General features: G+C 64.0%; 5 protein-coding genes across 12 annotated transcripts in view; 3 read left to right on the top strand and 2 right to left on the bottom strand.

Moving 5' to 3' along the window:
* Nucleotides 1-3152, top strand: part of FAM234A (family with sequence similarity 234 member A) — a 33017-nt gene extending 29865 nt beyond the window's left edge. For 5 of the 6 annotated variants that reach the window (XM_061208662.1, XM_061208659.1, XM_061208660.1 and 2 more), the window contains 7 exons: nt 135-267; nt 422-551; nt 897-1037; nt 1288-1363; nt 1501-1674; nt 1946-2048; nt 2136-3152. In XM_061208662.1, coding sequence (XP_061064645.1) covers nt 135-267; nt 422-551; nt 897-1037; nt 1288-1363; nt 1501-1674; nt 1946-2048; nt 2136-2347 — 969 coding nt within the window. In that variant the 3' untranslated portion in view covers nt 2348-3152. The remainder of the gene's footprint in view (nt 1-134; nt 268-421; nt 552-896; nt 1038-1287; nt 1364-1500; nt 1675-1945; nt 2049-2135) is intronic. The other variant, XM_061208658.1, reaches the window with a different exon arrangement.
* A 1018-nt stretch (nt 3153-4170) lies between these two features.
* Nucleotides 4171-13330, bottom strand: RGS11 (regulator of G protein signaling 11). Of its 2 annotated transcripts, none has more exons than XM_061207932.1 (17): nt 13260-13330; nt 12796-12892; nt 12670-12720; nt 12417-12523; nt 11735-11786; nt 11555-11613; nt 11267-11343; nt 11017-11098; nt 9756-9824; nt 8797-8820; nt 8654-8715; nt 8422-8535; nt 8228-8343; nt 8046-8133; nt 7822-7960; nt 4958-5040; nt 4171-4879 (listed from the first exon to the last, which is right to left on the bottom strand). In XM_061207932.1, exons 1-17 carry the CDS (start codon nt 13320-13322, stop codon nt 4777-4779), a joined length of 1386 nt encoding a protein of 461 aa, XP_061063915.1. In that variant the 5' UTR covers nt 13323-13330; the 3' UTR covers nt 4171-4776. The 2 variants fall into 2 exon arrangements, with proteins under 2 accessions (XP_061063915.1, XP_061063914.1); XM_061207931.1 differs by having other exon boundaries at nt 8797-8826.
* A 2464-nt stretch (nt 13331-15794) lies between these two features.
* On the top strand, nt 15795-18001 carry ARHGDIG (Rho GDP dissociation inhibitor gamma). Its single transcript, XM_061208262.1, has 6 exons — nt 15795-15867; nt 16913-17092; nt 17169-17252; nt 17486-17562; nt 17643-17706; nt 17802-18001. Exons 1-6 carry the CDS (start codon nt 15795-15797, stop codon nt 17999-18001), a joined length of 678 nt encoding a protein of 225 aa, XP_061064245.1.
* A 339-nt stretch (nt 18002-18340) lies between these two features.
* On the top strand, nt 18341-21325 carry PDIA2 (protein disulfide isomerase family A member 2). The gene is made up of 10 exons (XM_061208261.1): nt 18341-18566; nt 19188-19394; nt 19464-19597; nt 19676-19813; nt 19896-20012; nt 20102-20227; nt 20304-20501; nt 20594-20714; nt 20787-20968; nt 21104-21325. The coding sequence occupies exons 1-10, from the start codon at nt 18356-18358 to the stop codon at nt 21323-21325; spliced, it is 1656 nt and encodes a 551-aa protein (XP_061064244.1). The 5' UTR covers nt 18341-18355.
* Nucleotides 21326-21798: 473 nt separating this feature from the next.
* The window catches only part of AXIN1 (axin 1), a 57990-nt gene continuing 53091 nt past the window's right edge, over nt 21799-26697 (bottom strand). Inside the window, exons 9-11 of one of the 2 annotated variants that reach the window (XM_061208047.1) lie at nt 25011-25118; nt 23207-23374; nt 21799-22583 (exon numbers count right to left, since the gene is read on the bottom strand). In XM_061208047.1, the coding sequence (XP_061064030.1) occupies nt 22457-22583; nt 23207-23374; nt 25011-25118 (403 nt within the window). In that variant the 3' untranslated portion in view covers nt 21799-22456. The remainder of the gene's footprint in view (nt 22584-23206; nt 23375-25010; nt 25119-26697) is intronic. The other variant, XM_061208048.1, reaches the window with a different exon arrangement.

Genomic DNA, 26697 nt, shown 5'->3' on the forward strand with positions numbered 1-26697 from the left:
GAGAGTGCGCTTCCCACTGGTGCCATGGGCGCAGCTCTGAGGACGGTGCGGGCGGCCCCACGTCTCCCGGCATCAGACACTATAGGTTCGACCCAGCGGGTGGGCCTGATCCCCTTCTCTTCCGTGTGCTGCAGGTCAACGGCTACGTCTATTCAGGCAGCACCGGGCAGCAAGTCGGCCCCCCGGGCAGCCTGGGTGTGGACGGGACCAGCGGCTCCATCCTCTATGTCACCAGTGCAGGTGCCCACTACATCCTCATCCCCTGCGGTACGTGGCATCTGCTGCCCCAGGGCGGCCTCCCTCGTGGGCCTGCTGGCACCTGGGAGGAAGCAGGTGTGGGGCTAGTGGCTCCCGCTGTTGTTCCAGGGACTCGAAGTCATCGCCCGCTGACAGGTGACGCAAGGCTCTTCTTTGTTCACAGGCACCTCCCTCTGCAGCCACTCAGTGAAGGGCCTGTATGAGAAGGCCACCGGGAGGGACAGCTCGCTCAAGAGCGACCCCCTCTGGGAGGGCAGGCTCAACGCCACCTCCCACAGGCTGCAGGAGCACAGGTCGGGGGTGTGGGGGCCTGTGTGAGGGGCCCCGGGCGCGAGGAGGAGCCGTAGGGCGGGCACAGGGCCCTTACCTTGTGTCAGGTGTCTGAGGTCGTCCTGGGCTCAGACTCAGTAAACCGGCAAACAGAAGACGAATAAAAACGGGGGAGAAGATGGGCCCCACCCCGGGCTCACTGGTCGCTGCATCCAGTGAGGGCCTTCCTTTTAGTTTGAAACTGGAGAAGCAAGAAAGATGAGGCTGAGCCCTGGGAGCCTGAGGGAAACAGCCCGGCAGGCAGCGCTGGGGAGGGTCCCGTCCCCAACCTTACCCGGGGCCCCATCCCGTCCCTCCTGCCCGTGTAGCTCGGGAGCTGTCCGCTACCTGATGAACGTTCCGGGGAAGGTGGGTGAGGACCTGCTTCTCGTGAGTGCCGAGGCCTGCGTGCTGCTGGACGGGCAGGAGCTGGTGCCCAGGTGGACCCTCGGTGCAGCCCAGGTCCTGAGGTATGGGGTCCTTCTCCAGGGAGCTGGGTACCCCAGCGTGTCCCCCCACCCCCACCCCTGGCGGCCCTGGGGACAAGGCCCGTATGCTTCTGCCAGAGGCCACTGCCTGTCACCTGGTGCCACCCTGCCCTGGGGAGGGGAGTGAGACCCCCTGGCATCAAAGCTCCGGCCCGTGCAGGAGCAGCCGCAGCCTATCCCAGGTATCTCCTTCAGAGGCCCGTGTGAGCCCTCCTCTCCACTCTCCTTCCAGAAAACCCATCCTCGGCTACTACAAACCCGACACCCCGGCCATGGTCATTGAGAACGGGACCGGCTCCAAGAGACAGGTTGCTGCACTTGCTCCTGGGTCTCACCTTTGCCCGTAGCTGAGGGAAGCTGGTCTGAGCCGTAGGCTGAGCGGGGACCAGAGGCTTTGGTGAGCCGCCCTCAGGGACACAACCCTGTGCTGCCCCTCCCTCTGCAGATCCTGCTCCTGGACCTCAGCTCCGGGGCTGTCCTGTGGAGCCAGGCCCTCCCAGGCCTCCCCAGGGACCCGCGGTCCGCCAGCCTGCCCACCGCAGACCACCGCTCCGCCTTCTTCTTCTGGGGCCTCCACGAGCTGGCTGGTGCCAACCAGACAGTACAGTCTTGGGTCCTGGTTTGTGGCATGGGGTGGAGCCAGTGGCTGGCTGAGTGCAGATAGATAGAAGCCATGCAGGGTGGGCAGGACAAGGGGGTCCGGGCTTTCTGGGAGGAAGTGGGTGCGAGGGGCGGCAGCTGGAAGACAACCGAGAAGGGTCAGGGTCAGGCGGGGAAGGGGGGCGGGAGGTGGGTGTTTTGTGGGACCCCGGCGGACACAGCTCTGGGTGTGGTCACGGTCAGGAGCGTCCGGGAGGGTCAGCCTCATGCCCCCGCTGCACTCCCTGCAGGAGCCCGGAGCTGCCGGGCACCGCCTGTACATGTTCCACCCCACGCTGCCCGGAGTCCTGCTGGAACTGGCCAACATCTCCACCCGCATTGTCACCTTCCAGGGTGAGTGCGCCCCGCATGGGCCTGGGCCGCCAGCCATGGGAGGCCCGTGCTGGCCGGTCCCGGGACCTGATGGCCATGTCCCCACAGTGGTTCTGCTTGAGCCGAGCCGCCACGCTGCCTACATTCTCCTGACGGGCCCGGCCAGCCCGGATCCACCCGGCCTGGTCTCCGTGGCCAAACACAAGGTGCGGGACCTCATCCCGAGCAGCAAGGTAGTCCGCCTGGCTGAGGGTGACCCCGACAGCGACCAGGCCGTCAGGGACCGGTTCTCTCGCCTACGGTACCGGAATGAGGCCTAGACGTGGTTTGGCCAGAGCCCGAAGCAGAGGCGGCTGCTGAAGTTTCACATCCTGGGAAGTCAGCCCTTCACTGGCTCGGTCTGCACGCCGACTCCTGACCTGGTGACCTGGCGACGCTCTCCACTGGGCCCGTCACCCCAGGGACATGCCGGGGCCTCTCCCCTCTCCCGCCAGCATGCCAGGTCCTCACTCAGGTCCCCACTCCGAGCCCCACCCGGGTCTCCCTGGGCAGAGCCCGTGCTGGCAGCAGCTCACCCTCACTCCTCCATGCCTGGCCAGAGCCTCGGCTGCAGAATCCCCTCCCTTTTTCCGTCTGAGCCTTGCCTTCTCTGCAGTGTCTCCCTGGGGTCGTGGAGCTCAGAGGGTGGTGGGCCCTGGGGTGGCTTGAGGCAGGCCCACACCCCAGTGTGGTTGGTGGTGACTTGCCCTGGAGAGCCCATGACGGGGCCCATGAGGAATGGGGCCTGGGAGGATGTGACGGATGGGCTGCCTGGAGCTGTGAGTGTCCCGAGGACCTGGCCCCAGGATGCGCCCTGGGGTCAGCGTGCACCCCTGGGTACACACTGGGGCTCCTCGTCCCTCAGGGATCCCTGCACCCCTGGGTGTGGCCAGCGACCCCTCCTTCCTGGTGCTTGGACACCCCCCACCAGTCGGTGTCACCTGATGCAAGACTCACCTCTGTGCCTTGGTCACCCCAGACCCGCCTGGTGCTGTGGGACTCAGCCGTGCCCGGACAAAAGCAAGCAGCCTGATGACCCCGGGTACCTCGGGAAGAAATCAGAATAAACACTGGTTTTGCACTGTCTGGAAAGCCCCATGTGTGCCTGTGTTTGTCTGCTGGATCAGTGGGAAAGGCTGCTGGGGAGGTGAGGCCAGCACCCACACCACCCAGTCAGAGACTGGGAGCGTCCAGCACGGCCTCCAAGTGCATCTCAGGTCTGTGGTTCCCGCCCTGCTCACCCACAGCAGGCTAGGAACCCAGCCTGTGGGCATTCTCCCACCCGGGACAGACAGCGGGTCCCCCAGCACCTGTGTCCTCCAGGGCTGAGCTCTGGTAGCCGCCCAAGCAGGAGGAGCCCAGGCAGGGGGCTTCAGTGAGACAAAGGTTTGGGTTACCAAAGTGATGGGGGCTGTCGTGGAGAACCCTGCAGGAATTTCCTGAAGGTGCTTACGTGTGACAAGCCTGCTTCCAGAACCAGGTCTGTTTCTCCTTGCGAAGGCCTGGGAGGCCAACGACGAGGCTGAGGTTGAGGGATTGGATTCCCTGTCCCTGGAGAAGCCACCCGGGCCCAAGGGCCCAGGTCTGGGTCCACAGCGGTGGATGGAGGAGCCGGCTCTGGGCAGGGACCAGCCTTCAGGTTCCAGGACGATGTGCAGGAGTTCGGGGTCTGGGCCTCCCCAGAGACACCCTCACCGGTGCACCCTGGACTTGTAAATAAAGCCCGCACTGTGCTCCCTGTCACTGTGATGTCTTAGGGCACAGCTGACCCTGGAGCGGCTGGGTTCAACACCAGACAGCCCCCGGGACTCTGTGCTCACTCTCCCCTGGAGGACTCAGGCATCCGTGTGCCGCCAGAGCACAAGCTCCCCACTGTCTCCCCAAGTCTGCAGCCTGAGCCCAGCCCCAGGCCTACAGACCCCACACAAGGGATCCTCCACCCACTGCCTCTGACACCTGAACTGCCCGTTGTCCTTCACCACCTCCCTCACCAGTGCATGCCTCACCCACATGCCACACGTGCATGCACACCCACCACAAGCACACCCACCACGTGTGCACCCACCACGATTTGGACCACAGCAGGACAGGCTCAGAGTGAGGACACAAAGGTCTTTTATTTCTGCGCTGGGAGCGGGAGGGTGTGGGCAGCCCTGAGGGAGGGGTGGTGCTGCCCCAGCTGAGCCAGTCTGGCTGCACTCCCAAAGGAGCAGCTGAGTCTCGGGGGGCCCTCGGAGTGGGGACTCCCTGGTGTCTTTCCCCAGAGGCTCTGCCGCCCTGGCTGTGAACCAGGGCTGGCTGTTGGAGAAGCAACGATGCTGGAGCCATCTCTGTCCAACACCGGGGAGAAGCCACGGCCTCGGGTGGCCACGGAGGCAGAGAGGCCACAGCCCAGTGGGAGCAGCACCTCCCCCTGCATTCCCACGCCCGCTGCTGGCGGCCACCTATGAATGTTGCCCTGGGAGTCACCAGCGGGTGCGCTGCCATCTTGTCTCAGTCCAGGGCACCCCTGCCCTGGGAATCAGCCCCTTCTGGGGGAGGGTGTGACAAGGGAAAAGGTGGAAGCCAGAGAGGTCAGTGCCCCCAGAAGGCCAGGCGCTCGGGGCCCGAGGGGACTCCCGCGCCGGGGAGTCTCAGTGGCTGCAAGGACCCTGGGCAAGAGGAGTTGATGAGGGCAAGATGGCCCCCTTCTGCCCCTGCCCAGGCCCACCTAGGCCTCCCCGTCACCACCCGAGGGCTCCCCGGAGGCAGAGGCAGGAAGGAGAGCAGGGCTGGGGCTGGAATGGCGCGGCTTCCGCATGAACGGGAACACCCTGTGGAGAAGAAGGGGCCTGAGCGCAGGGCGCCACCCCCGGCATCCCACCTGCCTCCCTGGGCACCACCTGGCTGACCGTTGCTTGGTCTCCGGGGGCACCACGGCCTCCGCCAGCAGGTCTTTGTACAAGTCCGACTTCAGGAACCTCGGGTAGGAGTCCTGCAACAGACAGCATCCGGGCCTGATCCCTTCCCACTCCTGGTCTCAGCCAGCACTGCCCAGGCTCCTCCAAGGGCGGGGCCCACAGTGGACTGGGCCGGAGCAGCCTTCCCACACCAGCCCAGACCGGGTCGGACTCAGGAAGACCGGCCCCCAACCACACAGGAGCGCGGTGCCCACACGGGGAGTGAACGTGGCGCCTCCTGCGACAGGGAACCGGTGTCACTGGTTCTCGCGGACCCACAGAGTGAGGTGGGGCACGTGGAGCGGGGACAAAAGCAAGGTCGACAAAAACCACGGGATTCAATAAAGAGGGACAGGAATCTACGAACCCAGGTGCTTATGTTTTAAAAAGAAAAATACACATTTTAAATTGTTAACTTTTGGTGGAGGGGCAGGGGTATAAACAAGATTTAGTTGAATGTACTTTGTAGATTGGATTTTGAAACTGTGTAGATATTTTATGTGATTATAAAATAAATAAGCAACCCCCAAACACTGAAGGGGGACAAGTGAAGCTGGGCGTCCAGCAGGCGACACCACCCTAGCCACACGTAACCGAGTGTCCAAGGGGCGTCTGAGGGGCTGTGGACAAAGGACCGAAAAAACAAACAGTAAATGACTCTCAGTCACTGTGAATGGTGCTCAGTTGAGCTACTGAGTGAATCTTGAGAAAAAGCAAGTGAGTGATTATGTTGGCACCACTGAAAACCCAGATTTTCAGTAGGGGAATGAGGAGAGAGAGAGAGAGGCCAAAGAGGTTAAGGAAACTCTATAATCCTGATTCCGAATTAGAAGTATCAGTATGAACTCCTGGTATGTTTTATTTAAAACACGTATTTCCTGATTCTGTCCGCTGAAAGGCCTGGGAACCATGACCACCCCTGGCGCTATGACGGGTCTGATGTGCAGGTCATGGTTTCTGAACACCACCCCCGAGGGAGGGCTGAGGGCCCGAGGAATGGCTGGCTCTAGGTCTGGAGTAGGACGGCCCCTTAGAAAGCTAGGAAGCACCATAGATTTCGGACACGTCACAGGACTCAAGAGCAATCAGCCGGAGAGGGGGACCTCTGCACATCCCTTTAGACAAGGACTGAAAGGGATTGAAACCCATCAAATACGGTCAAAATGTGAATTTACAATGGTATTAAAACCATCCCAACCTCACTGACTACCCTTGGCAGATATCAGGGGTCCAACTGCTTATTTTGAAAAGTGGTAATTAAAGAAGGAATCAAGGGACTTCCCTGGTGGTCCAGTGGTAAAGAATCTGCCTTCCAATGCAGGGGACACACGTTTGATCCCTGGTCAGGGAACTAGGATCCCACATGCAGCAGGGCATCTAAGCCCACGTGCCACAACTCCAGAGCCCATGCGCTCTGGAACCCGAGCGCCACAACTAGAGAAGAGAAAACCCACATGCCACAACTAGAGAGAAGCCCGCGTGCCACAACGAAGACCCGATGCAGCCAAAAAAATTAAGAAAATAAATATTTTTTAAAAATTATGTTTAGGACTTCCCTGGTGGTGCAGTGGTTAAGAATTCACCTGCCAACGCAGGGGACACGGGTTCAACCCCTGGTCCGGGAAGATCCCACATGCCGCGGAGCAACTAAGCCCGTGTGCCACAACTACTGAAGCCCGCGCGCCTAGAGCCCGTGCTCTGCAACAAGAGAAGCCACCACAATGAGAAGCCTGCACACCGCAACGAAGAGTAGCCCCCGCTCACCGCAACTAGAGAAAGCCCTCGCACAGCAGCAACAGACCCCAACGCAGCCATAAATAAATAAATAAATAAATATGTTTAAAGGAGGAATCAAGCCTCGGTCCTGCCTTTCCTCTATGATCGGTACCACTGGGCCAGCAACGAGCAGAGAGAGGAGGCGTCAGAACAGGGAGGCAGTGATGGGTTAGAACATCCCATACCCTCATGAAATCATGGATCTGGGCCAGACTGTCAAAGCTGCTTTCACCACGAAAGAGAGAGCTGGACTGACATCCCTCCTGAGTGGAGAACACATCAGACACCACCTCTGAAGTAACTATTCCCGACCAAACCGAACCAACAACAACAAAACTGAAAACAATCTGATCAAGGAACACAGTGTCCACAGAAGCTGGAGAAAGGAGGACGGATTCTCCCCTGGAGGCTCCAGAAGAAACCAGCCTGCTCTCACCCTGATCTCAGCCCCGAGACCCCATCAGGCTTCACCTCCACAGCACAGAGAATAAGCAGCAGCGGGAAACTAGCCTGAGGTCACGTGGGGAAGGCGACGCGACTGGCCACTCGAGGGCGTTGAGTAAATGCTGTTGGTGTTTCGGGTGTGATGCTGGCCTCTGCAGCCACGTTGAAAGGGAAGCGGTGGCCATGTCCTTTAAGGGAACTTCCTGCAATACCTACAGACAGGAAGTCTGGAAATGGCTTTAAAGTCAGGGGTGGGGTGTGTGGTAGGCCACTGGACAGGATGGACCGTGAGTCCGGAGAGGCCCCGAGTCGACAGTTTGTGAAGGTGGGCTGGAGGTACGTGGGGATTCATCATTTGCTTTTTGTTCATATTTGACCTTTTCCACGTTAGAACACTTTACAACCACAGCTGGACAAGCCCTGCAGCCGCCCTGAGCCTCGGTTTGCTGCTCTGTAAAGCGCGGTGTGAGCTGCGGGACTAAGCTGGCAGGAGCCGCGGGGAGCGGGTGCGGACCAGCCTCTGAGCTGTGGCCACTGAAGCCACCTGACACCAGCTTGCGGGGGGGGGGGCGGGGGGGCGGGGAGGAGGCACCCACCTTCTTCATCAGCATGTAAATGTGCAGCTGGGCATCGTCCAGCACATGGCGGTGTGGCCGGCCCAGGCCCACCAGCGTCCGCTCCATCGTCCGGCTGTCGATGTTGACCCAGCGGGCAGCACCAGGGGCCAGGAACTGCCTGGCATGGGAGAGGGGAGCCCCGGTGGGTCTGGGCCATTCGGGCTGGCCGCTGCCCGCCCCCCGCCCCACCCTGCGGTACTCACTGGTACACGGCGTCCACCAGGGCGGGGACCTGGGCCTGCCCTCCGTGGCGCAGCTCCTCACAGGCCTCCCAGAAGCTGAGGTTTTCGGCTGGGGGTCCGGGCACCGGGTCAGGCCCACCTCAGGCTGGTGGAAACCTGGGGTGGGGGGGCTCGAGCAGGGAGCAGGGGAGGGGGCTTCTCACCACTGAACTCTTTCCTGAGAAAGTCCATGAAATGGGCCCGTCCCACCGGGTCTTCCAAGAGTTCCCGGAAGCTGAAGGCCCACTGCTCCACACGGAGCCTTGTGGGCACGGCCGCGCTGGGGGAGGGGCAGGCGGGTCAGGAGCACAAGGAAGGCAGGGGCATACCTGCAGCTCCTGGCCCACCCCAGGCTCACCTGGGTGCATTCATGGCCCAGTAGGTATCGTTGTCTGTGACCCAGGGGTTGCTGGGCAGGCACCCCGACATGATGGGGTCGTGCGGCCCACGCTGGCTGCTAAATTTCAGGTACCTGGGGGTGGAGGGTGGTGCCAGGGCCAGTGCAGGGAGTGCTGTGGGGACGAGGGCGCTGGAGGAAGGGTCTGGGCTCTGGGCTGGGGGTCTCCAGCCACCACCCTCATCCCACTCACGCCTCAAGGCAGACGGAGGACTTCACCCGGGCCCTGCCCACTGCCTTTCGTAAGCACTCGACCTAGGATGGGAGACCTGTGAGGGGGCCGGGGCTGGGAGCCACCAGCCCACCCCTCCCCTCCCTGCTGCCCCCAGGACCTACCTCCCGCCTGTAGAAATCCACGGTCTTGGTCTGGAAGGGGCCAGTGGGCTGCAGTTAGAAGGCAGGTCCCTATACGGACTGACATCCCACCCCTGCCCTGCCCTCCGGAGCCCCGGCCTCTAATGCAGGAGTCTGATTTTCCAGGACGCCTCCTGGGACCTCGAGTCTGGACGTTTCGGGGTGTTCACCAAGCCCTCAGGTGCTCAAAGTTGCCTTGAGTTTCCCCAACTGTCACTATTTCATGTTTTCAAATGTACTGAAAGGAGGGGAAGGCAGACAGCACCCTCAGGATGCTTGTGATGCCAACCTTTCCTCTCAGCTATCTTTGCGTGACTTTGATGGAAATCACAAACCTATGACTGTGAACTATGATTTTGAAGTCAGGAAGATGTTTTCTCAGAAAAGTACTAGATGACTCTGCTCTATGTTTTGGGTGTCGTGGGATCTGACCGAGGGCTCTGCTGCTACAAAGTTCGGACATGTGTCCTCGTCCAATTCCATCCAGTTTGGAGGCTTTGGAGGCACATGGTTCATTCGGCCCTGGTCGCTCAGGACCGTAGCCCTGCTCGCCACCCCTCCAAGTCCCCACAGACCCTGATGCTGCCCTGGCCTGGGGGAAGAGACCCCCTCCCCCCATAGGGTCTACTGTACTTACTTGCACCCAGGGCAGCAGGTGGGAGGTGAGAGAGAGCGAGAGTTAGCAGGGGGCTGGGAGTCGGGGCAGTGAGCCGGGGAGCAAAGCAGGAGACTTGGAGTGACTGAATCATGGGACATTTGGATGGACAAGTGGACAGATGGGTGGGCAGCCCCCAAGCAGTCCCCTAGTGGTGGAGTGGGTGGAGTCGGGGGGTAAAGTGGCGGGGGGGGTGGAGGGGTTAAGGGAGGTGGGGGCACATGGAGCGGAGGGCACTGTGCAGGGGTGGGGAGTGGGCTGGGGGGTGTGCACGCAGGGTCCTCACCATCTGCACTCGCCCAGCAGTGCAGGAACCCCGCTGTGGACCTTGCTCCAGCACGCTGGGGACCCCGGGCTGCAGAGGGGGGATGAGATGATGCGGGGGCACAGCTCAGGCAGGCTGCTGAGACCCTCCTAACCCCATACACTGAAGCTCTGCGCCCATGTCAGGCCCTAATGTGGAAACATGCTCAGGGGAACTCGGGACCTGTATGCTCTCTGCCCATCCCCACCCCAGGGCACCCTCCCTGTCTAGCCCACCCTGGTCCCCTCTCCAGCCCCTCACCCAGCTCCTGGCTCCTAAAGCGAAGTCTGTGACCTGCCCCCAAGCCCCCCGTTCTTCCTCGCCTCAGCCAAGCTCACCTCCGAGCTCCTGGCTGCTCAGGCCAGAACCCCAGTCCTACCTGAGACAGCCCCTCTGGCTGCACCTCGTCCTGACCACCCCGCCCCCAGACACACATGCCTCACCGGAGGCCACGGGCGCCATTACTGGTCCCTCCACAGGACCACCGCCGGCCCTCAGCCCACTGCTCAGCCTTGGCCACGCCCACTCCACCCTCAACGCCGGAGACCCCGTGACCCTCAGGTGGAAGATTAAGGGTCATTTTCCCAGAGACACCACCCACACCTGATGAGGTAATCAGGCCCGTGGGTGCCTCTCTTTTTTTTTTTCATGGGGTTTTTTCCCCCGGAGCTTCTATTCATGGTCTGCTGTGACTGCCCCTCACAGCACACATCTGTGTCTACTGGTCTCTCCACTGCCCCACACAGTAGGGGGGACCTCAACCCACCTGCCAGGCCCACAGATCTGGGTAAGGCCTGACCCCAGGCCAGCACCCCAGAAGCTCTTGGCCTGTGACCTCAGTCCCTCATGCTTCAGCTAAGCCCGCCCCCACTCACCTCCCCCCACCCCAAGGGCCTTCAGGTGCCCTCACTCACCTCCCCCCACCCCAAGGGCCTTCAGGTGTCCTCACTCACCCCCCCCCCCAACCCAGGGCCTTCAGGTGCCCACATTCTGCTTCCTTAGACCCAGAGAGAAGCTGCTGTGTCCTAGTCTGTGGGTGGGGGCAGCTCAGGCCTGGCCTTGTGACCTCTGGGTTCTCATGAACCACAGAAAAAGAACTTCCTGTCACCTGACAGGATCCCTAAAAGCATGTCCTTCCCAGGGGTCAGAAAGCAGGTCCTCCTCAGCAAGCACCTGAGGAGGCACACTGACCAATGGCAGGACTCCGCTGCTGTCCAAGGACCACCCCCCACAAGCGGCTCACCGGGGGCCTGTTCACCAGCCAGTACGTCTGCTCCTGGCATGCGATGACCAGCCTGTCCCCCTTCCTGCGCTGCTTAGCTGCCCTGGGGAGGGGGGGTAGGCAGAGCTGGGGGGACACTGTGCCCACCACCTCACCCCCCACTTCAGGCCGAGGCCTGGGCAGGCAGCCAAGCCTGGGCGCGCTGTTTCTGGTCCCAGGGCTGCCAGTGCCCGGGCAGGGGGCGTGCGGGGCATGCAGGGCGTGGTCTCACCGCAGCTGCTCTCTCGCCTGCATCACTACCAGGTCCCACGTGTGGCTGATCTTCCTGTGCAGCTGGTCATAGTGCTCCTGCGGAGTGTTGAGGTCTCCAGTGGGAAACTCCCTCCGGTGCCCAGCTCTGGGGTGTGGACCCCCCACCTCCCCTCTGAGACCACCTAGGGTGTTTGTGCTTGTGTATCCACATCACCCTGGGGCCTGGGCTGTGTGCTCTAGGGCCACAAGTAGGGACTGGGTTCCTCTGGCTGGATTCAGCCTGGGAGGGGTGGCAAGGGTGTCCCACCTTTTCGTGGTCAACCAGGCCCCCCCGCTTTCGGATGTTCTTCTTGGCCAGGTAGATGGCTGGAAGGACAGGGCACAGGCTGCAGAGGTGCAACGTCAGCTCCCCCTCCCCTGTGGCATCACACCTGCAGCCACCAGTCCTGGGAGTTTGTCCCCGGCTAGCCCAACCCTCCTCACTAACCGTAGTCCAGCTCAGCGGCTGGCCACAGGGTGCTCATCCAGAAATAGGGCGTCTGGTGCGGTGCAAGGATAAAGGTATCTGTGACCTTCCGGGCCTTCCCCTCCCCAAGAGTCGTCCCCACCCTCTCAGCTCCCTTGGGAGGAGACTGGGCTGGCTGGGGGGTATCTTCCCACTGCCCCAAGGCTCAGCTGACCATCCACCATTCCCTCCACCTGGACCGAGCTGCACTTGGTTCACTGACTATGGGCACCCTGCCCAGGCCCAGGAGGTAGTTGCAGTGTTGGGGGATCGGGGACTGAGGGCAGGCCCTGCCGGGGTCCCTGGTGTAGCCAGGGAGGGCAGGAGGGGGGCTCCATCATGATTGAGGGCGCACACTGAGGTGCAGGGATCCTGTCCTTAGGCCCCTTCTTCAGGGCTGCGGCCTAAGGACCCCGGCTAAGCTGGTGGAGTCCTCTGCAGGTACTACCCCTTATGGGGCCCTGCTAAAGGTCCCTCCCCTTAACTTGGTCTTTCCGTCACAGGGACGCTTCCAGTCCAGGCCTTTTGGGGAGGGGGCAGTGGACCACGAGATCTGTGGTGACATCACAGGTCCTGCTCCTGCCCCACCCCCACCCCTTCCAGGAGTCCCCGCCAAGGGGCTGCCTGGTGGGATGGGTCCTACCTGCTCCCAGTTGAGCCTGACCTGGAACCTATAGGGCGTTTCATCCAGCCGGAGCTTGAGGTGGCAAGGGTCTCGCAGTGGGTATAGGTAGCCATGCCGCACTAGGAGGGTGCCCAGGTGCAGGGCCTCTGGGGAGCAAGGTGGTGAATTCTTAGTGGGGGGAGCCGAGCCGGGTCCCCCAGCACAGTGGGCTTGGCCCCAGCCCTAGGCCATCAGCACAGCAACCCCAGGGCCGGGTATGGGGCACAGGAAGAGCAGCGGGCTGACCCCTTACCCTCCTCTGTGAGGCAGTACTTCTGGATCAACCACTCCATGACGTCGTTGCCTGCATAGCAAAGACTGGGGTAGGGGGAGGCCGAGGCAGGGCCGGCACCCCATCCCCGCCCCTGCAGCACCTCACCAGTCACTGCGTGTGGAATGACGGTGACGAGCAGGCGCTGGCTCCGCATCTTCACGCCCTGGTCGGGGTCCTGCATACTCACGACCATCCGCTCCATCTGGGCAAAGGAGGTTGAGGGCCTGCGGTGGCCTCCTCCCCCACCCCCAGATCCAGATGCCCCCGAACAGCCCGGGATGCGCCGGATCAGTGTGCTTGAAGGAGATTAACGCTCACTGATGGTGGGATTTCAGGCCGTGGCTGACCGCGGAGGCGAGCGGGGGCGCGAGCGAGCGGCGACCCCAACCCCGGGGTCTCTGCCGCCCCACCCCGCTCACACAGTGCCATCGCCCCAGACCCGCGTCCACCCTCGCGCGCTCGCGTAGTGTCCACACTCGCGTGCACCCGCACTCACTCCTCTCCTGCCCCTCCCGGCCTCGCGTGTCGGGAAATCGGGGGTGGGGGGCGGGCGGGACCCCGGCACCCACCTTGCTCAGATGCGGCCTCTGCGCGCGGCGGTGCCCGCCGTGGGGCGCGGGGCCGGCGGCCATGGCTGAGGCAGGCCCAGCGGGGCGAGGGTGTCCGGCCGCCCCGCCCCGCCCCTCCCCTCCCGGGCCGCCGCCCCGCCCGCGAGTTAACCCTCCGCAGCCGCGGGGTCTGGGGTCTGGGGACGCGCGTCCGACCATCCACCTCGAGCAGGCTCCCTCACGTCACGAGAAACCGAGGCCCGTGCCCGCGGGAGCTTGCCTGGAGCTTCGAGAGGGGGCTTGGACCCACCCGGACAGCGTGGGGGGGAATCAGCCTCCGCTGGGACGGCGGTGGGGGAGGCTCAGAGGTGGGGTGAGAACTCAGGGAAAGGATGGGGACTCAGAAAAGGGGAGAGGGGACTTGTGGGGAAGGAGGGCTGGGGTGGAGGACAACTGTTTAGGGTCACTGTAACTCCTCCCCCATACCCACCTCCTGTGTGGCGCCCCAGGATGTGGGCGACCAGCGCTGCAGGGGCTGTAAGGTCTGGGTGAGGGGTCGAACTGCCCTAGGAGTGTGTCCCTGCAACTGTGACACTGTCCCTGACGCATGCAGGTGCTACCGGGCTGGTATGACACCGTGTGGCTGCGTAGGTGTGCTGGGCGGGGGGCCCTTGAGGCCTGGGGGAATACGGCAGGCAGCTCACTTCCCCTCTGCTGCACTGATGATGCCTGGGGCACCAGTTGGGGAACAGACAGAGACCCCACCCGGGTTACCCCGAAACTGTGGGAGACTGTGGGAGGGGGCTTTACTGGGAGAGAAGATCTCAACACCTGCCCCCCAAGATTCGTGGGCAGCCTCTGGGCTCAGGGCCCAGCCTGGCCGTTTCTCTCTCTCCTCCAACAGCTTGGCCACCCACACCCCTTTTGTTGGGGCCATTTTAAAGTGGTGCAAACAGGTCTATTTCTGATTTTTAGGTGCTCGGGGCAGGGCAGGATGTCGGGGTTAGCCTTTGGCCAGAGCCTCCGACATGGCCATCTGAACCCAGTTCCACTGCAGGCAAAGCCGTGTCCAGGCTGAGCTGGGGCAGGTGTACTGGAGGGCGGTTCTACCCTTCCCGGGTGCCATTCTCCCTTACATGCCAGTGAAATTCTCTCACCCAGCCCCACCCACACAGGTGGGGTCAGGCTGGCCCCAGGCCTGGCTGTCCTCTCTGCATGGATGGGCTTCCAGAGAGGCTGAAGGCCCCCAGAGGCCAGAGCTGTCCCCAGCCTGGGGACAAGTGGCTTCCCTGACCACCCCAGGGAAGGGGCAGCAGAATGTGACCCTAGAAGGGCTGGGCTCCGGCTGGGGAGATCCTGCCTTGGAAAGACCGTGGGCAGGTGCAGCTCCAAGGGGGCAGTCCCCACCCTAGCCCACATGCCTCCCACACCCACGGCCTGCTGGCCTCCTTCTCAGATAGGGAGGGGGCTCCTTTGGGCCAGGGCAGATCTGATCCCTGGGTGTCCTCAGAAATGGGGGGCGGAGGGGTGTAAGGAAGCAGGGGGACTCTAGCTGGTGTTCTGCCTCCCCCTCCGCTTTGACCCAGCTGTCCCCAGCCTCAGGTCCAGCTCACCCCCGCCCCTGCCCCGCTGACCCCCATCTACCTGTCACAAGGTCTGTTTAGGCATCAAGACCGGAGGCCCCTTCTGTGCGCCCCTCTCAGCACTCCACCACCCTGTTCTGTTTCAGATCAGTGTCCTTTTCTCCCCAAGGACGGGGGCCTCTGAGCACAGAGCATACAAAGACCCCTCCACCCCCTGCCACGCTCACACAGCCCAGTCAATAAACACTGGAATAATGGCTGTGTCTCCAGACTGCACCTCACTGTGTGTGGGGACCCCGGCCCCTGTGTGTGTGGTCACTGGCCCCTCCATGCTGATGCCTGTGAACCTCTGGAGTGCGGGGCCAGGAGGCTGTGCAGACACACACAGCATCCCCCACCCCACAAGGCTGGGCAGACTCCAGGAGTCCCCTCTGCCCAGACATAAATAAGCTCCAGCGGGGATGGGAGTAGGGGGAGGGTGGGGGACTGTCGGGCCCCAGGTGCGGCCTGCGCTGCCTGCAGGTAACGAGAGCCTGGGGACTTGTGGGGGGGGACGCACCTGCTCCACTCACGCCCCCAGCCCCACCAGCCCCGCCCAGAGGGCTTCCCCGGAGACACCCCAGACTCTGGGCGGCGCCGTGGGGTGGGGCAGCCCTGATGGCCAGAGCCGGGTGCAGGCGGGGCGGGATGCTGGGACCGTGACCGCGGCGGCTGTGCGGGGTCCGAGTGCGCCCGCGGCGGGGACGACCGGGTGCCGGCGCCAAGCGGGCGACACGCGCGTCTCTGCGGGGCTGCGCGGGGTCCGCGGAGCGGCTGGGGGCGCGCGGCGCGGGCGCGGCGCTGGGCGCGGGGGGCGCTCCCGGCCGGGATGAGCTCACCGCAGTCGCGCCGGGGCTGAGCGCCGAGCCGGGCGGCGGCGGGGCGGGTGGCGGCTCCTCGGCGGCTCGGCGGCGGGGCCGGGCCGCGGGCCACCATGCTGGGCCTGGACGCGTGTGAGCTGGGGGCGCAGCTGCTGGAGCTGCTCCGGCTGGCGCTGTGCGCCCGAGGTGAGCGGGCCTGGCTAGGGCCAGGGCGGCCACGTGGGCGGGGGGCTCAGCCCGGGGCGGGGCGGCTTCTCCCCCGCGGAAACTTTGGGGGCGCTCGTGGGGACCTCGCGGCGGGGGTGGGGGGCTTCGTCCAGGCCACTTATGGGGCAAGGGGTCAAGAGTGGGCGGGTCTGTTTGTGAAGCCAGGGTGGCAGGGGGACCCTCTCCCCGTGGGAACCTGCCCTGAGGTCCCATCTCCCTTGGGTGGGGCTGGGGCTCCTTCAGGGAGGGTGTGGATCCCGGGAAAGACTGGAGCGCAGTGGGCAGGGACTCGGAAAGACCCTGCCCCAAGGCACCATGGGAGCTTCTCCTAGGACTGTGGGAAGGGCTCAGAAAGACCCCTGCGTTAAGGCGCCAGGGGAAGGGGCCTAGCTGACTGGGTCTGGAGGCACCTGGGGAGGTGGCCTCAGAGCATAAGCTTAGGGGTTTAGAGAGAACCACCCCTACCCTTCAGGGGCATTATGGGGACGAACTCCCAAGACTGTGGGGAGGCATTCAGGGAACGCAGTCCCTGAGCAGGGTGGTGGGGACCCTGAGAGGTGTCCAAGAGCCTTATGGGACTATGGGAAGAGGACTAGGGCACTGGGGACCCTGGAGAGCAGCGAAAAGGCAGAGCCTCTGCTCTAGAGAAGACCTCAGTAGTCACCACTCAGTAGTGGTGGACCCTATCCCTTGGGGCTGTTCCCCATTTGGGATCTTCCTTCCCTCTACAGTCAGGGAGGGGCCTGGGATGAATGGCTGGGCCAGGAGGATGCAGCTGGAGCCTCCAGGGATCACCTGCCTCCATCTCTTGGGAACCTTCTCCACTCCCCAGGCCTTTCCCGAAGAGTCTGGGTTTGGGCGCTGCTCTGCATCTTCTCGGCCCACCCCTCTCCCAGAGCCCTCACCGGACTCCTGTTAAGTTCCTTCCTTTGGGCAGTGGGAGGTCCAGCTGGCCAGACGGCAGGCTCCAGCAAATGCCAGGTCAGCTGGCAGCAGCTGCTCACACACCCTCCCCGATCCCCAGTCCTCCTGACCGACAAGGAGAAGGGGCAGCTGCCGCCAGATGAGGTGCTGGATGAGGCCGTGCCGGAGTACCGGGCCCCGGGGAGGAAGAGCCTCCTGGAGATCCAGCAGCTGGACCCGGACGATGCGAGCCTGGTCAAGTACAAGCGGGTGCTGCTGGGGCCTGAGCCGCCTGTCGTGGGTATGCCCACACCCTGGGCTGGTGGGGGAGGGTGGGTTAGGGTTAGGGCACCTGTACACTTCTGGTTTCTCTTCAGACCCAAGCCTGCCCAACGTGCAGGTGACCAGCCTGACACTGATGTCTGAGCAGGCCCCAGGGCCCATCACCATGGACCTCACAGGTAACTCCCAGGATGCCTGGTGCGACCCTGAGCAGGTAACCCCCTCCGCAAAATACAAACTGATCTTTGGGGTAGAGACCTGGGCTCGTTGCCATGGACCTCTTAGGACCCCCCCATGCCCAATCCCAAGTACTCAGACCTAGACCTCACAGGTACAGCCCCCCCATGGGGGCTCCTGGGGCAGGGTCTCAGCCATCACAGGAGTTCATACTTAGCTGCACTTTCCCTAACAGGGGAGTTGGCTGCGCTGAAAAACCAGGTGTTTGTCCTGAAGGAGGGTGTTGATTACAAAGTGAAGATTACCTTCAAGGTGAGGGAGCTGTCACGGGGGACACCAGCCAGCCACAGGCCCAGCCCCCCAGGTTCCCCCTAACACCCTCTGTCCCTCAGGTCAATAAGGAGATCGTCAGTGGCCTCAAGTGTCTGCATCACACCTACCGCCAGGGCCTGCGAGGTGAGGGCTGCGTGGAGGGGGCAGCCCAGGGGGAAGGCTCGGGGTGGGGGCCGGTGGGGCAGAGGGCAGCCCCTGACGCCCTCGCCCTCCCCCAGTGGACAAAGCCGTCTACATGGTGGGCAGCTATGGTCCGAGCACCCAGGAGTACGAGTTTGTGACTCCATTGGAGGAGGCGCCCCGGGGCGCGCTGGTGCGGGGTGCCTACGTGGTCACGTCCTTCTTCACCGATGACGACAGGACCCCCCACCTGTCCTGGGAGTGGGGCCTCCACATCTGCCAGGACTGGGAGAGCTGAGCGCCCCCTGCCCCGGGGCTGTGTTCCCACTTGCGGTCCTGGTCTCCCCCACCTCTGTCAGTCGCTGCAAGGGACCCCTGACCATTCCCCGGCCCCCTCAGTGGCCAGACCCCCCTGCCCTCTGTCCTGTCCCGGGATGCCCCCTCCCCAGGCCTGGCACTGTGCCCTGAACAGTCCTATTAAACGTTGCTCTGTCTCGGTGCCCTCGGTGTCGCCTGTCTGCCTCCCCGCCCCCGGGGTGGGGGGGCCTCCCAGCCTTATCTTCCCTGCAACCAGGCCTGCGTGCCACGTGGCGGCAGCTGCTTGGCCCCCCACCCCCTTATCTGCCCCCGCCCCGTGGGCCCCGGCACTGCCATGGACGGCCAGCTCCTGCCGGTGCTGCTGCTGCTGCTCGGGGCCTCAGGCCTGTGGGGACGGGGGCCAGGGCCCGAGGGTACCTTGGAGGAGCCCCCTGAGGAGGAGCCCCCGGAGGAGGAGCCCCCGGAGGAGGATGGGATCTTGGTGCTGAGCCGGCAGACCCTTGGCCTGGCCTTGCGGGAGCACCCTGCCCTGCTGGTGGAGTTCTGTGAGTGCTTGGGGCCGGTGGGGCTGGGAGACCCGCAGGGGCCACCTGGGGGGTTCTACCCCCCCATGCCAGGGCCACTCGCCCCCACCGTGCTCCTGGAGCTCCGTCAGAAGACACCCGAGGCACAGCCCTGGGGCTGAGCTGGGCCTGGGGGCCCAGCCTCACAGTGGTGAAGGGCACAGGTGCAGGGGAGACCCACGGTCATTGTCCTTCTACAAACTCTTCCGTAAAGGGCTAGCCAGCATTCAGGCTTGCACATTCTTCTGGGTTTTTACAAGCTTTTCACACGTGAGAGCCATTCTTAGCCGGCAGGCCTCAACAGGCAGGTGGCCGGGAGCCGGCCTCAGGGGGCGGCAACGGAAAATTCCTCCTAAATTCACTGTCAGGACAGTACTGGCCACTGCCTCCCCAAGCTGGGGGCCTTGAGGAGGCTGGTCTCCAGTGCTTGGGCTCCATGTGGCCAAGGCTCAGGCGGGCCCCTGATGAGGGAGGTGTGGACAGGACATGCTTGCTCCCTGCTGGGCCTGACTGGCCCCAAGGTCGGCGAGCTCTGGCCGGGCGGGAGCAGGGGCTGCGGCTGGGGCCATGGAGGCCTGGGGCGCTCATGGCCCTGTCCCCCAGACGCCCCGTGGTGTGGGCACTGCAAGGCACTGGCCCCTGAGTACAGCAAGGCGGCTGCCCTGCTGGCAGCAGAGTCGGCCAAAGTCAGGCTGGCCAAGGTGGACGGGCCCACAGAGCCAGAGTTGGCCGAGGAGTTTGCGGTGACAGAGTACCCCACGCTCAAGTTCTTCCGTGACGGGAACCACACGCACCCGGAGGAGTACACTGGTGCGGGGAGTGGGCATGGGCGGGTGGGCGGGTGGCAGGGCTGGCCCAGGCTGAGGGGAATCTCTGCAGGCCCCTGGGAGGCCGAGGGCATCGCTGAGTGGCTGAGGCGGCGGGTGGGGCCCAGTGCCACGCGGCTGGAGGATGAGGAGGGCGCCCGAGCGCTGATAGATGCCCGGGACGTGGTGGTCATTGGCTTCTTCCAGGTGAGCTGGTGGCACGGGGGCCGGGCCTGGGAGCAGGGTCTGTGAGGCCAGTCGGCCTCATAGGCTCGGGCCCCTTAGGACCTGCAGGACAAGGATGTGGCTACCTTCCTGGCCCTGGCCCAGGATGCCCTGGACATGAGCTTTGGCCTCACCAACCAGCCTCAGCTCTTTCAGAAGTTCGGCCTCACCAAGGACACCGTGGTCCTCTTCAAAAAGGTGGGTCAGGCCCAGAGTCAGGGCGGAAGTGGGGGTCGGAGTCAGGGCGATGGCTCCTGCTGACCCACCCGGCGTTGTCTAGTATGACGAGGGGCGGGCAGACTTCCCAGTGGATGAGGAGCTGGGCCTGGACCAGGGGGATCTGTCACGCTTCCTCCTCACGCACAGCATGCACCTGGTCACGGAGTTCAACAGCCAGGTGAGTGGGGCCGGAGGGCAGGTGCGGGTGGGAGCAGAGGATGGGAGGCGAGCGCAGGAGCGGCTCACGAGCGCCACTTGCCCCCGCAGACGTCCCGTAAGATCTTTGCAGCCAAGATCCTTAACCACTTGCTGCTGTTCGTCAACCAGACGCTGGCCCCCCACCGGGAGCTGCTGGCGGGCTTCCGGGAGGCGGCTCCCGGCTTCCGGGGGCAGGTACTGGCTCGGCCCAGGGTGGGGGGTGGGGTGGCGGTGGGGAGGCGGGGCGCCCACGCGGACTCCCTGCTGGCAGGTGCTGTTTGTGGTGGTGGACGTGGGCGCCAACAACGACCACGTGCTCCAGTACTTCGGCCTCAAGGCCGAGGAGGCCCCCACCCTACGCTTCATCAACATTGAGACCACCAAGAAGTACATGCCTGCGGACAGGGGGCCAGTCACCGCCACCTCGGTTGCAGCCTTCTGCCGCGCAGTCCTGGGTGGGGAGGTCAAGGTCCGCTGCTGGACTGCCCAGTTGGGGGGCGGGGGTGCGAGCAGCGACTCTTGGGAGAGACCCCTAATAAAGCACCTGGCCGGTTCTCCCAGCCTTATCACTTGAGCCAGGAGGTCCCCCCCGACTGGGATCAGCGGCCAGTCAAGACCCTCGTGGGCAAGAATTTCGAGCAGGTGGCTTTTGATGAAACCAAGAACGTGTTTATCAAGTTCTGTGAGTGCAGAGGGCAGTGGGCTGGTGGGCAGCAGGGACCCTGCTGGCTGTGCTGATGCCCTCCTGTCCTAGATGCCCCATGGTGCACCCACTGCAAAGAGATGGCCCTGGCCTGGGAGGCACTGGCTGAGAAGTACAGGGACCACGAGGACATCGTCATCGCCGAGCTGGATGCCACGGCCAACGAGCTGGAGGCCCTCCCTGTGCACGGCTTCCCCACCCTCAAGTACTTCCCGGCGGGGCCCGGTCGGAAGGTGAGGCAGGACCCCATCCTTGGTCTGGGCTCAGTCTAGGCTCTTCAAACCTCGGCTGGAGATGGGGCGTGGCCTCGGAGGGCTGGCCTTAGACCCCGGACGGTGTGTCCCCCAGACCCGCCCGTCCTTCCTCAGGTGATTGAATACAAAGGCACCAGGGACCTGGAGACCTTCTCCAAGTTTCTGGACAGCGGGGGTGAGCTGCCTGCAGAGGAGCCCACGGAGGTGCCCGGAGCCCCCTTCCCGGTGGGTGTCTCGGTCCCAAGGCTCCAGGTCTCTGGACGAGTCCTCTGGACGCGTGGCTGTGACATGGGCTGGGATGGGCTGAGGGTGCAGCTTCCAGCTGAGTCTCTGTGACCCTTTCCAGGAGATGCCAGAAAACACAACAGAGCCCAAGGACGAGCTGTAGTTGCACCGCTGTCAGCGCCCACCCGGGGAGCCATGTCCCTTGGTGCCCATGGAAGCTGTGGGCTGTGAATAAAGAGCTCTGGTCCTGGACTGTGTGTGTGGTTCCTAAGCAAGGCAGGCCCCCTGGCCCTTGGTTTGGGCCCAATCTCAGCCTCCTGGGTTCTTCACATCTTGGATGGAAGACGGGTCCCTGGCTCAGGTCTGAGGCTCCACTGGGGCAGGAAGGGGGAGCATGGCATTGCTGCTGGCTTCGGGCCCACTCTCTCTCCCAAGCTCTGCTAGCGTTGCCCCATGGCCCCCCCTCCCCGCCACGGAGGCTGGCCTGACTTCCTTTGGTGGCTGGGAGACAGGGCACACATCCCAGGAGCCAGCCGAGGGGCATTCCCACCAGCCACGTTGGACAGGTGCAGTCCACAGCCAGGGAAGATTCAAAAATGGTTTTATTTCATTATTATCCAAGTACCTTTGAAAAGATAATTGTACAAGTCAGCGCATGAAAAACGGGCTTGGGGCAGCCCCTCCCCGCTGGCCCAGGCCTGAGAAATGTACATATTTACATGGGCCCTTAGGAGGGAGGGGCCCGGGACCCGCTGAGCCCACGCTTGGGCCTCAGTGCTCCGTTGCCGGGTCCACACAGTGAGGCAAGAGACAAGCTGTGTTGAAGGCACTCGGTGACATGTACAATGGACAGAGGCCCCATGGGGCCCCCTGCACCCCGGCTCTGGGACAGGCCTGACCAGGGCAGGCCATGGCGGGCGAGTCCCGGAAGGAGAAGCAGAGCCTGTGGGGTGAGCTCCAGGGGCGTCCGCGGTTAGCAGCAGGGGGCCGTGGGGGAGGGTCTCAAGGCGGCCCCATGGTGGGCTCCCTGCTGGGTGGGCTCTTGAGTGTCCTGCAGAGGAGTGGGTGGAAGCCTGTGGGACCCCAGAGGGACCCCCGCCCTCCTGGACACAGATGGACCAAAGGGGTGGTGGCTGTGAGGCGGGCAGCACCCGGCCTTCCGCCAGCAGCCGCGTGTCTGCCACACTCTCGCAACCCGGCACAGGCCCTCGTGGTACGCAGCGCGGAGGCCAGGCCCACCGGTCAGTCCACCTTCTCCACCTTGCCGATGACCTTCTCCTCGAAGACGGGCAGCACGGCCCCGTCCTCGCGCACCTCCTCGAACACCACGCCGCATTCGAACTCGTCGCTCACCTTCTTGAAGTAGTATCTGCAGGCGGGAGGGGCGGTGAGGGCGGCAGCGTCCGGCAGTTTGGCGGCCGCCCCCGACACCTCCTGCAGGGCACGCGAGCCGGTTCTGCCCAGTGCCTGAGTGCCGGTGCGGGACATGTGCGGTGACCACATGCGGGGTCCCTGCCCCGGCCTCTAGGTGCTGTGAGGGAGGAGTGGGTGGGCGTGGGGTTTCTGTCCTCTCCACTGGGCTAAAGCGCCTGCACTCAGCCCAGGCCCCCTCCAGTGGCCACAGCAAACTACCCAGGCAGGCCCACCATGGGCTGACCCCAGCCGAGACCCCATGGGCCCCACCCGACCTACAGAGCCCGATGAGGAGCCTGCAGGGGCTGGTCTCAGGCCGGCAGGGCAGCCCAGGGCAGACCTGTGGAGGATGGTTAGGAGGCTGAGACGAGGCCGACTCAGGTCACACCAGCATGGGGACCAACAGACCCTCCAGACCCCTTGCTCGGCCTGGAGCCCTCAGCCACCTGAGACCACCCATGCCCCATCCGTCGCAGGGCTCACGCCGACAGCCCGTGGCCAGACAGGTGGAGGCAAGGACTCAGCAAGGCGCAAGCACACAGCACTGTCTCCTGAACAGACCCCACCCCTGCCTCTCACCTGTAGTTGCCTTTCTTGGTCAGTAGCTCCTTGAACTGGCCCAGGGTGACCGCACAGCCCCTCACCAGGGTCCGGTAGGGGATGGGCTCCCCACAGAAATAGTAGGCCACGACGATGCTGTCGCACGACTGGGCACTCCCACCGCCTGCCTTCCTCTGCGATTTTGTCCTGGGGGGCGGAGAAGCAGCGGTGACTGCTGGGCCCCAGGCTCCCCAGTAAACGACAGAGCAGGGCCTGCAGGGTGGGCTGCGCCACGCTCAGAAGTGCCACACATCCACATGCCCTGATGCCCGCCCCACCCACATAGCCACGTCCAGCCCCGGGGGGGCTCACCCCGCGTGGCGCCTCAGCCCAGGTTTCCAGTCCTGCGCCAGCCACGTGCCCTGACCCACGCGGACAGCAGCTCGTCGCCTGCCCACCAATTGTCCGACCGGCGCCTCGGCCTGCCCACCACCCACTGCGAGGCCCTGGTCTCACTGTGGCTTGAGCTGCCTGGTGGGCAGCACCCACTACCCAGACCACGTGAAGTTGGGCGAGCAGGCTTCTCAGAGCCGGAACCCACAGCGGATGCCTCTGCTGGGCTGCATGAGACAGCCAGGCCACGGGACCCGCCACAGCCCCCGCCTCGAGGCTGGGCTAAACTGTTCGTGTCCTAGTAAGGCCTACAGCCCCAAACTTCAGAAACACCTAAGGCCAGGGACTAGACGAATAGAACTGTGACGGATCCTGACATGGATCTGCCTCATGGCAGAGAGCTTGTCACAAGACCATAGGCAGCAGCCAGCCACGCTTCCAGAGAGGGCTGAGGCCAGCAGCGCCTCCTCCCCAGGCTCAGGCAGCACCCGTCTCCTCCAGCGTCCTGTCCTGTGACCGCTCCAGAGCTGCGCAGGTGGAGCCTGGCACAGCCCTTGCCCTGACCAGCTGGGCACGTCAGTGTCACGTCAGGAAGACCACCTGAGCTCACAGCAGGCTCTACTCTCCCTGGGGACCCCCCCGCCCCGGTGCTCCTGGGCACAGAGCAGGCGGTCACCTCAGCTGTGTGGCCATCCACTGCCTGAGCCAGGCTCCCAGCGTCCACTTCCCTTCCCTCAGTCCTGCGACCTCAAGCCCAGGCTGTCCTGGAGCCCAGCTGGGGTTCCTGTGGGGTCCATTCTCTACAGAAGGGACGCCGAGTCCCTGCTTCTCCAGGGGCCACTGGAGGAGTGACCTATGGGGAGGCCGTGAGCCCCTCAGCACACTCAGCCGGGTGTGATGAAGTACTGTCTGGGGTCAGCCCGGCAAGGCTGAGGTGGGGGCCCCTTTCTTCTTCTCTGTCTTGAGCAGAAGTGCAGGGACAGGGTGGCCAGCACTGTCTACATACGGCTCTTGGCTCCCCAGCGCCCAGCCTGGCCCGCGCATGCCCAGGGAGCCGACCCGCAGGTGCCTGTGGTCCACGTGAGAACAGAGCCCGCTTGCTGTGCACAAGCGCCCCGGGCTGACGCTTTCAGTCAGCAGCGCCAGGCGAGTCAGGGCTGCAGCCCCGACCACATCAAGCCGGGCAGGTCGCTGACCAGCTAGTCCCAAGGCCTGGTGGGGACGTGAGGCCAGAGTGCGGGAGGCGAGTGGACCTCCTCTCTGGCCCGTTGGTCACTTGTCACCACGTGGACGGTCAGCGGTTCCTTTGACAGAGATACACTTGCAGACCCAGCTCTTCAGGTGCAGTGCCTGAGCTCCCATCGCAGGCACAGCTGCGCCACTGCAGCACCTGGCCGGAGGCGCAGTACGGCTGGGCGGTACCGGGAAGACCCGGGGGGAGCGCACGTACTCTGTCTCGGAGAGCTCCAGGTCGGACACCGCTGGCACCACGCTCAGCACGGGCGTGCACGCTGGCCTGACACAGGAGCGCCCCCGCTGGATGACCTCCTGCACATACCTAGGGAACAACGGCGTCAGTGAGCCGCATGGGCCTGGGCAGGGCCTCCAGCAGCGGTTGGCGGTGACCACAAGAGACCAGCGGGCAGACGGAGCAGGGGCTCCCAAGACGCTCTGTCACCACAGACGAGGCTCCCACTGTGTGCAGCGGACAGGACACCAAAGCCCTCCTTAGGTTGTGGAGCAGGGCGGGAGGATCAGCGCTCCATCAGGATAAGTTGAGAGGCCAACGCTGCTTCCATCCATCCAGGTTTCCCAGACCCTCATCTGGGCAGAGCCTCGGGCACCGGGAACATGCTGGGGTCCTGTCACTTCGTGCACACTCAGAGGAGCCTTCGCCTTCCGAGAGGAGCTGCCCTGGCCTCCTCCCTGGGGTGCAGCTCTTCCTACTCAGCACTCGACACAGACCCGGGCTCTGGAGCGCGGCCACTGCTCCGTCTGAAGGGGACTCGCTGCCCGGCAGCTCCTCTCCCAGTGGCCTTCCACCCCGGGGGCGATGCTCTGCAGCCGACACAACTTCTACTTTCATCGGCCTGGGGGGAGGTCACCCCACAAGGAGGGCCCAGCTCTCTGGTCTGTAGCCGTATACAAAAGGCCCACGTGCCCTAGACTGACCACCGTGGAGGTGCCAGAGCCGCCCGTGTGGCTCAGCTCAGCATCACCAGCCAGACAGGACGTGCCGCTGGGCAGGGCCTGTGAGTACTCACGGGAAGAACAGACAGTGGGCAGCAAGGACGATGGGCCAGGAAGCCCCTGCAGGGGGTCCTCAGGGCAGGGAGGGTGTCCACACGCCCCGGCCGCCACGGTGGCCCCGCTGCTGCCCCGCTGGCCTCCAGCTCACAGGCTAGCACCAGGGAGGCCGCCTGCACAGCCTGCTCCCTGGCTCTACGCTGAAGAACGAGATCACAGGGTGTGAGACAGCTAGGCGTAAACATGGTCACCTTCAGTGACCCGGGGGACACATGCGGGCTTCCAGCTATGCCCGAGACAGACGCTGGGCAGGGTCTGCACCCTGACGCCAGCTTCCCCAGAGCAGCACGGACCCAAACACGGTGAGGTCAGACCCCAGATGCCCAGCTGACCGAGGGCAATGGGAGCCAGTAACATCCAAGGAAAACAGTGGCTGCAGTTTGATGACCACACTCCCCAGCTTTCCAGGCCCCTCAGAGACCCTGATCCACCTGGGAATCCTGATGGGTCAGCAGGCCCGGGAAAGTGACCTCAAAGGCCCAGCTGCAAGGGTCCAGCCTGGAGGGACGATCTGTCCCCCACAAAGGGGAGGCCTTCCTGCCCCCCTGGGGCCACCCTGGCCCTGAAGGCCAAGGAGGGCACGGTGAGGAGGGCTGTGGGGCTGGGGTCTTTCCAGGAGAAGAGTTTACACCCGCGCACATCTCAGCACCGACATCCTGCCTGCACGTGACATCGGGGCTCCCCTCCGTGTAGCTGTGAACCACATGTTTTGGGCCCCCTTCGTGGAGGCAGCTGGGAGCCCCCAGGACCGCCCCCTCCTGGCTCAGCCAGCACAGCAGCCAATGGTCATCTGACTGTGACCTCCAGCAGTCCCAAGGTGAGGGCGAGTG

The sequence above is a fragment of the Eubalaena glacialis genome, chromosome 13 (genome assembly GCF_028564815.1).
Source record: "Eubalaena glacialis isolate mEubGla1 chromosome 13, mEubGla1.1.hap2.+ XY, whole genome shotgun sequence".
NCBI classification, from domain to species: Eukaryota; Metazoa; Chordata; class Mammalia; order Artiodactyla; family Balaenidae; genus Eubalaena; species Eubalaena glacialis.

Excerpts from the sequence above, each read along its gene's own strand:
- PDIA2 (XM_061208261.1), top strand. The coding sequence starts at position 18,356 with ATGGACGGCCAGCTCCTGCCGGTGCTGCTGCTGCTGCTCGGGGCCTCA. Across the intron at positions 19,598-19,675 it reads TGGTCATTGGCTTCTTCCAG|GACCTGCAGGACAAGGATGT; the intron begins GTGAGCTGGTGG and ends CGGGCCCCTTAG. Across the intron at positions 20,969-21,103 it reads CGGCGGGGCCCGGTCGGAAG|GTGATTGAATACAAAGGCAC; the intron begins GTGAGGCAGGAC and ends GTCCTTCCTCAG.
- RGS11 (XM_061207931.1), bottom strand. The coding sequence starts at position 13,322 with ATGGCCGCCGGCCCCGCGCCCCACGGCGGGCACCGCCGCGCGCAGAGG. Across the intron at positions 8,827-9,755 it reads CTGCTGGGCGAGTGCAGATG|ACCAAGACCGTGGATTTCTA; the intron begins GTGAGGACCCTG and ends GGCCCCTTCCAG. Across the intron at positions 8,344-8,421 it reads TGGGCCATGAATGCACCCAG|CGCGGCCGTGCCCACAAGGC; the intron begins GTGAGCCTGGGG and ends CCCCTCCCCCAG.
- ARHGDIG (XM_061208262.1), top strand. The coding sequence starts at position 15,795 with ATGCTGGGCCTGGACGCGTGTGAGCTGGGGGCGCAGCTGCTGGAGCTG. Across the intron at positions 17,093-17,168 it reads GCCTGAGCCGCCTGTCGTGG|ACCCAAGCCTGCCCAACGTG; the intron begins GTATGCCCACAC and ends GTTTCTCTTCAG. Across the intron at positions 17,707-17,801 it reads CTACCGCCAGGGCCTGCGAG|TGGACAAAGCCGTCTACATG; the intron begins GTGAGGGCTGCG and ends GCCCTCCCCCAG.